Source organism: Leucoraja erinacea, chromosome 11 (genome assembly GCF_028641065.1).
Source record: "Leucoraja erinacea ecotype New England chromosome 11, Leri_hhj_1, whole genome shotgun sequence".
NCBI lineage: Eukaryota > Metazoa > Chordata > Chondrichthyes > Rajiformes > Rajidae > Leucoraja > Leucoraja erinaceus.
The window spans coordinates 9,644,893-9,658,148 of NC_073387.1; the positions used below are offsets into that span (position 1 = coordinate 9,644,893).

At 40.8% G+C, this 13,256-nt stretch overlaps 1 protein-coding gene across 1 annotated transcript in view; it reads right to left on the minus strand.

The window, feature by feature from the left end:
- The window catches only part of jakmip2 (janus kinase and microtubule interacting protein 2), a 224,883-nt gene that overhangs the window by 93,874 nt on the left and 117,753 nt on the right, over positions 1–13,256 (minus strand). Inside the window, exons 2-4 of the mRNA XM_055643376.1 lie at positions 10,283–10,329; positions 5,790–6,048; positions 730–1,227 (exon numbers count right to left, since the gene is read on the minus strand). Coding sequence (XP_055499351.1) covers positions 730–1,227; positions 5,790–5,918 — 627 coding nt within the window. The 5' untranslated portion in view covers positions 5,919–6,048; positions 10,283–10,329. The remainder of the gene's footprint in view (positions 1–729; positions 1,228–5,789; positions 6,049–10,282; positions 10,330–13,256) is intronic.

A 13,256-nucleotide genomic window follows, 5' to 3' on the forward strand; every position in this document is an offset into this window, starting at 1 on the left:
CTACAAGAATGTAGATAATGTCCTTGCTTCTTTGTCACATTGCATAGGCTTGTTTAATTTAATTCATGTTATTTAGTTAAAAGTGAATGTGTCACCAATCTCCGCCATTACGTTTCAAAGGAAATAATCACAAGAGAGTTACCATGCTTACAACCATGAATGCCTAATATCATGTTATCATATATCATGGTATCATAATTTACTTATGCATTTGAAGGTCAAGCTGACAGAATGAAATATTGCACATTTTTAAATATATTTTGTTCAGCTAATTCCAATAGTAAGGAACCAAAACCATAACTAAAAACAAAATCTTATGATAATCTAAACTACAATTACCAGAACCACCCATTGAGCAACTGAACATAGGTCATCTCCAAACTTCCACATAAATATGCTGCAGAATTTAAAAAAAAAATGCAAATGCAGTCCAAATTATGCCACAAATATTTAAAACAGCTTTATGTTGAGTCTAATCAGCATTTCTTAGGTATGCTGCATTCCACCCACAAAATCTCCAAAAACGTGCTCAGTTTTGAAATCTTGTAACTTCTAATAAAACAAATAACCACTTTCACTAAACCTTCCGTCACTTTTAACCAGTAAAATCATGTCACTTTCAATACTTGTCAAGGTTACAACAACTTGGATTGATAATGGAAAACAAACACATTTGTTAGTTAATGAGACATTGGTGGCGGTCATACTCCCGAATTCAACGCTGCTCACCAGTCGACGGATATCCTTCTCAGACTCCCATTTGATTTTGGCAATTGCCTCTTGGTGGGAATGATGCTCACTCCTCAAGTTCCCAGCTTTTATCTTGTCCGCCTGAATCATGTTGCTCAGTGACTCATCCACCTGCTTCTTGGTTGATTTCAGTTCACTTATCTCCTGCAGCAGTTTGAGGCGCTCAGAGTCAAATGCTTTCCGAGCCTCATCCCGGGCCTCATTAGACAGGGCTGTTCTTACTTTGTCACTGCTTCCATCGCGCAGTGAATTCACAAGTGACTTTAGTCGTTGCATTTCTTGGTCTTTGATTTTGATCGTGCGTGCGAGTTCCTGGTCATGTTGTTTTATCAATGTCTCTCGAACAGACTGGAGTTCCTTCATTTTGTCCTCGTGGAGCTTGCTTTTCAATTCCGTGACCGTCGCTGTGTGCTTGTGCTGCTCTTGTTCTCGTATGCGCTTTACCTCTTGTACCTTCTCCCGTTCAAGTTTACTAACCTGGAAGCAGAATAATGCGGAAAATTAAAATACTTAAACAAATAGTGGCTCCATTTCCAACATGTCAGATTTCAAAGCACAAACTATTCCAAAGAGTCAGGCAGATTATTCGCAAGAAAACTGATGGTAATCCTAAATCCTAATGTCCGCGTGGAAGAAAGAATCAATGATCATCAATGATATAATGATGATTGTCTGAAGAAGGGTTTCGACCCGAAACGTTGGCTATTTTCTTCGCTCCTTAGATGCTGCCCCACCCGCTGAGTTTCTCCAGCATTTTTGTCTACCTTCAATGATTATCACAGTCACCTCACTTTTCATTTGAGGGTGAAATCGAAACAGTGATCAAAATTCAATATGGAAATGTTAGGTGGGATGTGAGGCGATTTTAATTTGATCAAAAGATATCACTGAAATAAGTTATTCGGCCGACCAATTCGACATTAACACTAGTTCGATGTTACACCACTTCCTCAACCATTGCCTGCACACTAGGGGAAATTTACAGAGGGGCTATTAACCTACAAACCTATGCACTGTCTTCCTTCAGCAGCTTACATCATGAAGTTCTTGGCAGGCTTAATACCGAGAGAAAGTGATTCTCTTTTAAAATCATTCTAAACTTATTGCAGAAACTGGGGAAGATGATCATTAAAATCGCCAAGAATCATGGTACAACAGGAGGGAGGAAAGTCCCCCAGATAAGTGGGATATATAGGATGGTTCATTTGTGAAGACAATGGTCTTGTTGAACAGCATTGTTGTCTTTTCAGGTTCTTAGTCTTCCTCACTACAAACAATGTTGTAACAAGACTTAAAATGTGACTTTTGCAGCACCAGAAAGACCAAAAAATATGGTCCAAGTTAATCAAAAGAAACTTTATTGGCGAACTTACGATTTGATGTTTAGTTTTATCCAGTAACACTACATGCAGCTGTGTTTCACTAATATCACTAGTTGTTATGACAGAAATCCAATTCATTCAATGAACCTGTTTTGAGATGTTTATCCTCTTCTCTAAATATGTCTTGTTTCATGCCTTTGTGGTGCAGCATGTAAAGCTGCAACCACACAGTCGCAGCGAGCTGGGTTCAATTCTGGCTCCTGGTGCTGTCTATGTGCAATATGTATCTTCTCCTGTGAATCTGTAGGCTTCCTGCACATGCTTTGGTTTCCTAACACTTCCCAAAGCCAAGAGTTGGTAGGTAAATTGATCAGTCTAAACTGCCCTCACTGGAGTTAGGAGGGCTTAGGAAGTTCAGAATGTTCCCAACAACTCTCACCAACCTCTACAGTTGTGCCACAGAAAGCATTTTATCGGGATGCATCACAGCATGGCTTGGGAACAGCTCCATCCAAGCCTGCAAGAAATCGCAGAGAATTGTGGATGCAGCCCAAGCCATCATACAAAGCAACCTCCCTTCCATTGAATCAAAGCCACCAGCATAATCAAGGATGAGTCTCCCTATTCTCCCTGCTCCCATCAGGCAAGAGGTACATAAGAGTGAAAACCCACATCGCCAGATTCAGTGGCAGTTTCTTCCCAGCTATTGTCAGACAGATGAACCATCCTATCAACAACTAGAGCATGTTCCTGGGGTACTATCTATCTCACTGGAGACCTTCAGACTATCTTTAATTGGCCTACTGGACTTTATCCAACACTAAACATTATTCCCTTTATCATGTATCTTTACACTGTGGATGGCTTGATTGGAATCACGTAGTCTTTCTACTGACTGGTTAGCGCGGAGAAAAGCTTTTCACTGTACATTGGTACACGTGACAGTAAACTAAACTAACTAAGTTAGGTGGTAGGTGAATTGGGGATGGGAAGGTATATAATTGATCAGTGCCTTAAACATAACAGGTTACAGAGAAGCTGGTGACACAAAAGGACTGATGTAAATTCTCTTAGTGTCAGCATGGATTCTGTGGTCCAATGGCCTCTTCCTATCTCATAAGGAAATATAGCAAAACTTCAGATTTCTCTATTATTTTTTTCACATTCAAAACTCATCCAAAATCAACAAGACACTTTCAGAGAAGCAACTGGAAGTTAAACTCCACTAGACCAAAGAACATTAATCTTTCCAGGTGAGGCAGAGGTTCTCCTGCACCTCCTTCAACCTCATCTATTGCATCCGCTGCTCTAGGTGTCAACTGCTCTGCATCGGTGAGACCAAGCCCAGGCTTGGCATTCGCTTTGCCCAACACCTCTGCACAGTTTGCATTAACCAACCTGATCTCCCAGTGGCTCAGCACTTCAACTCCCTCTCCCATTCCGAATCCAACATTTCTGTCCTGGGCCTTCTTCATGGCCAGAATGAGTCCCACTGCAAATTGGAGGAGCAGCACCTTATATTTCGCTTGGGTAGTTTACACCCCAGTGATATGAACATTGACTTCTCCAATTTCAGGCAGTCCTTGCTTTGTCCCTCCTTTCTTCTCCCCTTCCCAGCTCTCCCACAGCCTACTGTCTCTACCCCTTCCATTTTTCTTCCCCCCCCCCCCCCCCCCCCCTCCATCCCCACATCAGTCTGAAGAAGGGTCTCAACCTGAAACATCACCAATTCCTTTGTTCCATAGATGGTGCCTCACCCGCTGACTTTCCCCAGCATTTTTGTCTACCTTCGATTTTTCCAGCATCTGCAGTTCTTTCTTAAACAAGCTTGAGGTGTTCCATTTTGTCCCACACCTCCATTGAACAAGATGAACATTAATCTTTCACCACACCTTCTCCTATTATTCTTTGATTTCCAGAGAATCCAAACATCTATCAATATCTGCCTTTAATATATTCAATGACTCAGCATCCATAGTCTTCTAGGGTAGGGAACTCCAAAGATTCATAAACTTTAAACATAAGAATTATTGGCTAATCTGTGTCAAGAACTTCTGATTTTCATCTCCTATTGACTTCCGTTAATTAAGCAAAAATCTCTAAACGGCCAACTTCCCCAAATATTCTCTAACCACTGGAATTATTATAGAAAACCAAGGGCATCAGCAAAGGAAGGGCAAACAAAGCAACCGAATGATCAAAACCAAAAGAAGTGAGATCAAGCTATGCAAACACCCACACACCCTACGTAATACTATTGACACAAATGCTCATTAATTTATCTCCTGGTGCTTGGTGTTTTACAGCAGATTCTCATCACTAACTCGGACAAAACTTCCTCGTCCTAGAAAAAGCAAATGGAAAATATATTATAAACTCTAAAAATTAAATTTGAAACCTGACCAGAAATGAAATCCTTAATCTTTTCAGTGATTGGTCTGTAGAGGGGTTTATGAGAATTTTAATTGACTATTAGATTTACAGTAGTTATTGACTATAAAGCATTCACTGTTGCCATGAAGAATTATTCTATAAACATATTACTTAAACTGTATCAAATAATACAACATCCCCTTCAGGATGTATGCTCCATATTAGGAAACAATAATGATTGAAGGTTTATGATTCTATAAGGCAACATTCCAACCAAAATGACTAGTGGTAGGAGTTTGTATTTGTAGAATCCCTTGTTTTGATGGCCCTGTTTTGATTATAGCGGACGCACCTACCGACGGCTGCCCACTCCACCACCAGCTTACATTGCTTCCAGGCTGGACCTCCTGCCACCTCTACTGGCCCACACAACTTCCTCAGCCATTTCCAGGACGGGACTGCCATCACCACCACCACTGTCACCTGCGTTCCAGCCACCCGCAGGCTACGACCATTGACTCCGCCGATCCTCGCCTCTCCCCCGGCCACCAGCAGGCCAGGGCTGTCAACTCACCTGGATTCCAAGCCCCGTTCCAGACCGACAGTCTGAAGAAGAGTCTCAACCTAAATCCATGTTCTCCTGAGATACTGCCTCACCTGTTGAGTTACTCCAGTACGTTGTGTCCTTTTGTCTATCAACCAACAACTGCAGCTGTTTGTATCTACTATTTATACAATGATAATACCTTACTCGGTTAGAGCAGACAATCGGCAATACCGAACACCATATCCCCTCCCCGTTCCATGTCAATTATAACAAGGGTTTATTGTATGTTATAAGATTTTCGTACAATATAGAGTCTTTGCCTTTTTGAACCTTTGCTGTCTCTCAGAATATTTTCATTGATTTCCATGCAACCTGTCGTTTATTATATGCCCATTGGGTTCCTTGCCCATCCCTGACTCTCCTCCCACTCATCTATACCAGGGGAAGTTAACAATGCCAAATTACCCCACCGGCTCGCACATTTTTCACATCAGAGTGGAAACTGGTGCACACAGGGGGAAAACACATGATAGGAATAATGTGCAGAATTGCACATTCGTTCTGAAGGTCAGGATGGAAGCTGGGTTGTTGGACCTGGCAGTGGAATAGATGGCCATAGACACTGAGAGTATACACTGAGTTGTGATTCAATAAACTACAGTTTTGGTCAATTATTCCTCAAGAATATTTATTTTATAAATGCTAATCAATTAGGTGCAAGGATCAGTTTACACATTATGCACTATTTTAGATTCACACTCGTCCATCTTTGAATCAGTTGAAGAAGATCCACTCACCTTACATTTCTCCTGATGAAGTTCTATTTGTATGTCAGTCAGTTTAGTCCTGAGATCTTCGTTAGCAGCCTGCAAGGCAGCTATTAGGGCTTCAGGCTTTTCAGCCTTCCCACGCCCCTTCTTGGACATCTTCGGATCTTCCTGGTTTAACTTTTTAATTCAAGAATAAATTGCCATTTTGTTTTAGTGCAAATCCACTAGCACATTCTGTATCACATTCCCTGGCTCCCTCCTGCCACCAGATGTGCCGTGCAAAAGCCTGGATCATAGACACCAAAGGAAGAAATTATCCAGTTAAGAAGACATCAATAGAAGAAACTGCATTTTTGCACATGTAATACAAAATTGATTTGTCAACATAGTTTGCAAAATGCATAGGTAAGGTACACATGTGGGGGTGAGATTCACCATTTCCTTTAGCTCGTCTTATGAATCAACCCTCTTGAATTTCTTTTAGAAATCTGCCAGATTGTTACACTAAGTAACTGCTCATCAATGGAAAAATGGGAAATTATTATTTTTCACACGGAAAGCCTTGTGCTTGCCCATCACTTCAATACTTGTTTTTGAGATAATGAACCTTCTGAGTCAATAGAGAAAAATTCTGAAATAAATCAACCATTTCAAAATTGTGGGCAATATATCATGAGCAACTAATCTGGAAAAGCAAAGATGTAACCATTCAGTGTGAACAGTGAACTTTCCTGAAGAGCTACGTTGTTCTCTTGGAATTGAGGAGAGTGTAACAAAGCTACTCAGAGACCAGAAGATCCCAGTTGTGACTCCAATTCATAAATCTCATTTTAGGTCTTGACATCACAAACTACAAACAATGTACCTTGTTCACACTCCTGAATGTGATACAATGATCATCCATATTTAAATGTGTGGCTGTAGTTGAACTGTCCAACACCTAATACCATAAGACACAGGAGCAGAATTGTGGCATTTGGTCCATCGAGTCTTCTCCACCATTCGATCATGAGGGATCTATTGTCCTCTCTCAACCCCATCCTTTGACACCCTTAATATTCAAGAACCTATCAATGGCCTTGTTTAAAGTACCCAAAGTCAATCTCCACAGCCGTCTGTGGCAATGAATTCCACAGATTCACCACCCTCTGGCTAAAGAAATTCCTCCTCATCCCCATTTTAAAGGTATGCCATGTTCTGAGGCTACACCCTCTGGTTCTAGACATGGGTGAAAATGACTGCAAAGACTTCACAAGAACCTTTAAATGCCCTTGATATCTAATTATTTTCTCCATGGTAATAATTGAATGAACTAAGGGCAATTCACTATCAATATAATTCTTGAAGTCCAGGTTGGGGGAGAGAAGGGGGAGGTGGGGACATGATTCTTCGGAACCCTGAAGGCTAGGTAGGGACTGGACAAATATGTGCTGAATGTGTGGAGGGGTTTGGATGGGTGACATTTTGGTCAAGACCTTACTTCAGTTTGGGGAGAGTTACAAATCTGAGGGGTTGTCTGTCCATTTCTTTCTATTGATGCTGTCTGACTGACTGGGTTCCTCTGGAAGTTTGTTTTGTGCTTTGTAAAACTTTGGTTAGGCCACAGTTAGATAGACACAAAATTCTGGAATAACTCAATGGGTCAGACAGCATTTCTGGAGAAAAGGAATGGCTGACGTTTCTGGTTGAGACCCTTCTTCAGACTGATTAGGCCACATTTGGAGTATTGTGTACAGATTTGGTTTCTCTATGATTTTATGTACATGGTGGCTTTGGAGAGGGTGCAGTATTCTAGGATGCTGCCTGGATTAGAGAGCATTAGCTATGAGAAGAGGTTGGACAAACTTGGATTATTTTCTTTGGAGTGCCGGAGGCTGAGGGGAGACCCTACAAGTCGATATAATTATGAGAGGCATAGTTAGGCTAGATAATTAGAATCTTTCTCCCAGGTTATGAACAGCTTAGCTTTAATGTTAAATTAAAAAAGTTTGAAGATTTGCAGGATACGTTTTGTTTTACATAGTGATTGATAGGTACCTGGAACATGCTGCCCACTGGAGGCAAATGTGATAGTGCTATTTAAGATGCTTTAAGAGAAGCACATGAATATGTATGGAATGCATATGGGCATTCCATACTAAAGAACCTATTTCTGTCCAACATGTTACGCCTCCATCAAATAATGTGAGTGAGTGGAATTGAAGGGTGTACTCTGAAATTCAGCAGGGATTCAATTGGGCCAAATGTCTTCTTCCATGTCACTACAAAATGTGAAATATGGTGAGACTTCATACGATTAACTCTGCTGCTAAATCAATGTGAGTGTTATTTGTATGTGATCAATATATAGATGTATGGTGGTGAATCTGTGGAATTCATTGCCACGGGTGGCTGTGGAGGCCAAGTCATTCAATATTTTTAAAGTGAAGATTGCTAGTTTCCTGTTTAGGAAGAGTTATGGTTATGGGGAGTAGGAAGTGGAATGGGGTTAAGAAGGAAACATAGATCAGCCATGATCGAATTGTGTACTAGACTCGATGGGCTGAATGGCCTAATTCTACTCCCATGTTTTGTGACATTATTCTCATGTTTCTACCTCCCATGGAATAAGAAGACATCACAAGCTAGTGTCAGAAGAAACAGTCATAAGCGGCATTTGCAGTTACATAATACCTTGGAAATCTAGTAACTTTGATTAAAGAGCTTGAGGTGTATTGGGATCGACTTGTCTTCCAAGTTATAATGAACTGTTAAATAGTCCTAATTCTTTTGAACAATTGGAGTAGGAAGCTGCACTGTAACAGTGCAATAGCAGTGAGTCTATCACCAGAATAGAAGCATTTTAGAACATTGCCACTCCATACCAATAAGAACTCCTCAAGGCTGTGAATGGCCCAATGACAACTGGTTTGATTTTTCATTTGGTTCACTTCAGGAAATGAGGGCAAACAGATTCAGGAGTGTGAAAACGCACACCACCAGATTCAGGGACATGTTCTTCCCAGCTGGTCTCAAGCAACTGAATCATCCATCCACAACCAGAGAGCAGAGCGGACTAATATCTACCTATTTGGTGACACTCGGACTATCCTTGATCAGACGTTGCTGGCTTTACCTTGCACAAAATGTTATTCCCTTATCATGTATCTGTACATGGTAATAGGAGCGATTGTAATCAAGTATGGTCTTTCTGCTGACTGGATAGCACGCAACAAAAACTCCTCACTGTGCCTTGGTACACGTGACAATAAACTAAACTGAACTGACTGATTTAAGCAAATTTCCTCTCTGCTAGTTCCTGTTCAGGTCATGAGAAAGATAGGAACAGAAATGATCCAGGGTTCTTTAGAAATCTAACAGAATCACTGACGATCCATTGGACCAAGGTGATGTGAGTCTGGAATTCAGTGGCTAGAAGGACAGTGGTAGCAACATGCTTGAACACATGTAAAACATGCCTGCATGAGCATCTGATGTTATGAAACCCACAGATCACAATACGTGAGGTGGAGTTTGGTGGAATAACATAAAAACAATGGTCTGAAAGGTCTCCTCTGTAGTAAATCTCTGCAAATCTATGAGAAGGTATGATCTAACAGTGTTCTCTCATTCACGATTGCCTCGTGCATTTCCCCCCTTGTAAGGACATCCTTGTTCTAGGCGTGAAAGATAATCTGAGTGTGCATGCAATGAAGTAATATTGCCCAATTATTCATCCTTTATTCTGTAATTGGCTGATTCAGAGCTTTTTTCCATTCTACGTTACTTGCATCCTATGAAAGGTGGACATGTCATCATTACCTTGAATCTCATCTCAGTATTGCCTTTGCAAATGTTTTCACTTTTCTCTCCTCCTTTAAGAAGTTCATTGAAATCTGCTCAAGGCTTCTCTGAATGTCTACAGTACCTCTCACCTCAGCCGCCTAGAAGGACAATACACATTAGACTCTACTACTAGCAGTTCCAGTGCAGCCAATACTAGCAGCTGGTAGTGCAGCTCTACTGCAACTGTACTTCCAGTTCCCTTCCAATGTCCACATTATCATAATGTCACCATACCAAGTCTAGAATTGCTTAAGGTACAAAAGTACTTTCAGTGCAATAAGTAGTGGTATTGTCATGGTAAAGTGGTGCTTTAAGGGCAATTAGGGACAAGTATTAAATCATTTTTTTGTAAGTCGTAATATCTTTCAATTGAATAGCAAAGGTTGATTTCAAATGCGTAAGGGATCATTAATACAACTCAACATACACATGCAATGTTCTTATTCGATAACTGGAAACACTGGAAACAAATATCTGGCAAGAGGAAGGGCAATCCTGAAAATGGTGTAAAATTTATGCTTTTAAAATGAAAAACAATATTAATGGTATTCCAGACAATGTCGGACTTCTTTGATGGGGCCAAAATGTGAACATGATGCTAGTTTGTTTGAATCTACTCATCTTGCAAATGAGCAGGATCTCGGTCATGGAATAGCCAATAGTGTTACTGCAAAGTTAATCTTTGTTCATTGTACCTTCATCCATCCATGTCCATCCATTTATCAAACGAAGCAGCAATCATCTGTGAAAATGAATGAGTAAAATGAAATGTTAAGGTTGATTTTCAATTCCAGTTGAACAATTGATTGTCTATCTGTTTTGAGAAGGGTAACACAACATCTATCTCAAGATTTCAATTTTCCAATTTGCAAGTCAAATTTCTTGTTCTGTATTAAGTCATGGGGTCATACAATGTAGAAACAGGCCCTTCAGCATAACTTGCCCACACTGGCCAACGTGCCCCATCTACACAGGTCTCACCTGCCTGTGTTTGGTCCATATCCTTTGGCTTGTATTCACTGGAGTTTAGAAGGATGAGGGGGTATCTTATAGAAACATATACAATTATAAAAGGACTGGACAAGCAAGATGCAGGGAATATTTTCCCAATGTTGGGCAAGTCCAGAACCAGGGGCCACAGTCCTAGAATAAAGGGGAGGCCATTTAAGACTGAGGTGAGAAAAATCTTTTTCACCCAGAGAGTTGTGAATTTGTGAAATTCCCTGCCACAGGGCAGTGGAGGCCAAATTTTGGATGGATTTAAGAGAGAGTTAGAGCTCTAGGGGCTAGTGGAATCCAGGGATATGTGGAGAAGGCAGGCACGGGTTATTGATTGGGGACGATCAGCCATGATCACAATGAATGGCGATGCCGGCTCGAAGGCCGAATGGCCTCCCCCTGCACCTATTTTCTATGTTTCTATCCCTTCAAACTTATCCTATTCACCATCTCCCAGCCACCTTGAAAGATTTACAGATGCAAACATTAAGGTCTCTCTGTTCCAACATCACCTTTAAAATTATACCCAATAATCCCAAAACATTAGTCTTGTTAAAATGCATCAGTCCAAAGTTCAATGATACAGTAATACATTGTTGTTTGGCATGCTATCCTGATTAAAAAAAACATCCATATGCGATAACAATCAAACCATACACCAGTACAGCATAGTGCAAAGGAAACGAAAAGAGGTTGCAGGATTTAATTACACCAGAGAAGGTCTAGATAACTAAAGGTGGAGGCTCAGCAACTGGATAGATTGGGGCAGTGCTGGGAATGGTTGGTGTTGGGAATGCATTCCTTAATCGAAGGGATCTATCACAGTCGCTGCCTCAAAAAGGCTGGCAGCATCATCAAGGACCTACACCATCCTGGCCACACACTCATCTCCCTGCTACCTTCAGGTAGAAGGTACAGGAGCCTGAGGACTGCAATATCCAGGTTCAGGAATAGCTACTTCCCCACAGCCATCAGGCTATTAAACTCAACTGAAACAAAACTCTGAACATTAATAGACCCTATCTGTTTGTTTGCACTTGATCTGTTTATTTATTCATGTGTGTATATATTTATATAATGGTATATGGACACACTAATCCGTTCTGTATTCATGCCTACTATATTCTGGCTGCAGATGTTTGGTTTTGCAGGGCAATCGCTCTACAAAGCCTTGAGTGCACTGGGCATAAGCGGAGTGGCGAGGAGAAAGGCTATCAAGAACACCACAGAGGCAGCGGAGAAGGCCTCGAGATGGCTCTGGATCAGGAGAGGAGGTGCATGGGGAGGAGCGAATGCCACCTGAACACAAGTCGTGGTCTGATCAACCACGGCTGGGTCGCCTGGGTGATGATGTCTGATGTTGACAGACCCGAAACACCCAATGACCCCAGGTTACATCACTGATGATGTGTTCAGGAGCATCTATCGATGTATTTGTATCAATGTTGTACTGCAGCAAAGCAAGAATTTTATTGTCCTATCTGGGACACATGACAATAAACTCTCTTGAATCATGAATCTTGAATCTAACTTGTCGAAGGTACAAAGCTGCCACAGCCAGACATAAAAACAGCTTTTTTCCCCATGAGTAGTAGCTCTACTTAATAACCAAAAATCTGTAGCCTCCTTTTGCTCTCGTATTTTATTTAATTGACATGTTTAATCAATAATGTTTTATTATTAATGTTTAATGTTTTATGTGTAATTCCTAACTGTCATTGTATGTCATATTGTCACTTGCGGGCGGAGCACCAAGGCAAATTCCTTGTATGTGAATACTTGGCCAATAAACTTATTAATTATGATTAATATTATTAAGTGTCTGATAACAGCGGGGAAGAAGCTGCCATTTGAGTTGTTCTACTGATGATTTCTGATGCACAGTAACTTCACAGAGATGCAGCCTGATATTCTGAGATACTCCAGCATTTTGTGTCCATAGCACCTTACTATTTTTATGAATGTAAAAGTTTGTTTTTGTTTTTGTTGTGTTGTATTGGCTGCTGGTCTGGTCTCATATTCATTCTAGTAATACATTAAAACAATTGTTAGCAGTGTGGCGTAGCAGTTAGTTCTGCTGCCTCACAACTCCAGGGAAGTGAGTTTGACACAGTCCTCTTTAATTAATTGTGTTGAGTTACCATGTTCTCCCTGAGTCCATGCAAGTTGTTGTTGGATATGCAAGTTTCTGCTCACAAGCCAAAGATGCTGATAGGTTCAATGGCCACTCTAAATTACCCGTTACAGTAGATTTGTAGACAAAACAACATCATAGGAGTTGATGGCCATGTAATGGAGAGAAGGGTGCAGAGGTAAAGGTGGCTAGGACCGATGGTACTGTGAACTGGGAGCACACATGCGTCTAATGGGCTGAATGGCCTCCTTCTTTGAGTAATTAATAAGAATTCCCGACTGAAAATTGTAAGAGATTTGGTAAATTAATTGCAACTGCAAGTCTAGATAAAATAGTGTCTCTAAAGTCTAATGTCAGTTTTGCATTACATTCTCAGAAGCTTATGGACATATAATAGCAAAGTATTGCAAGCTGCTGATTCACTCACAAGCAATTTTAAAAGTGCCTTGATAGCTGGTGCTCAGAATCCAAGCAAACCAGATTCCATCATACAGAAGCAGAGTTTCACTGAACTCATGGGACTTTTCAACTACAAT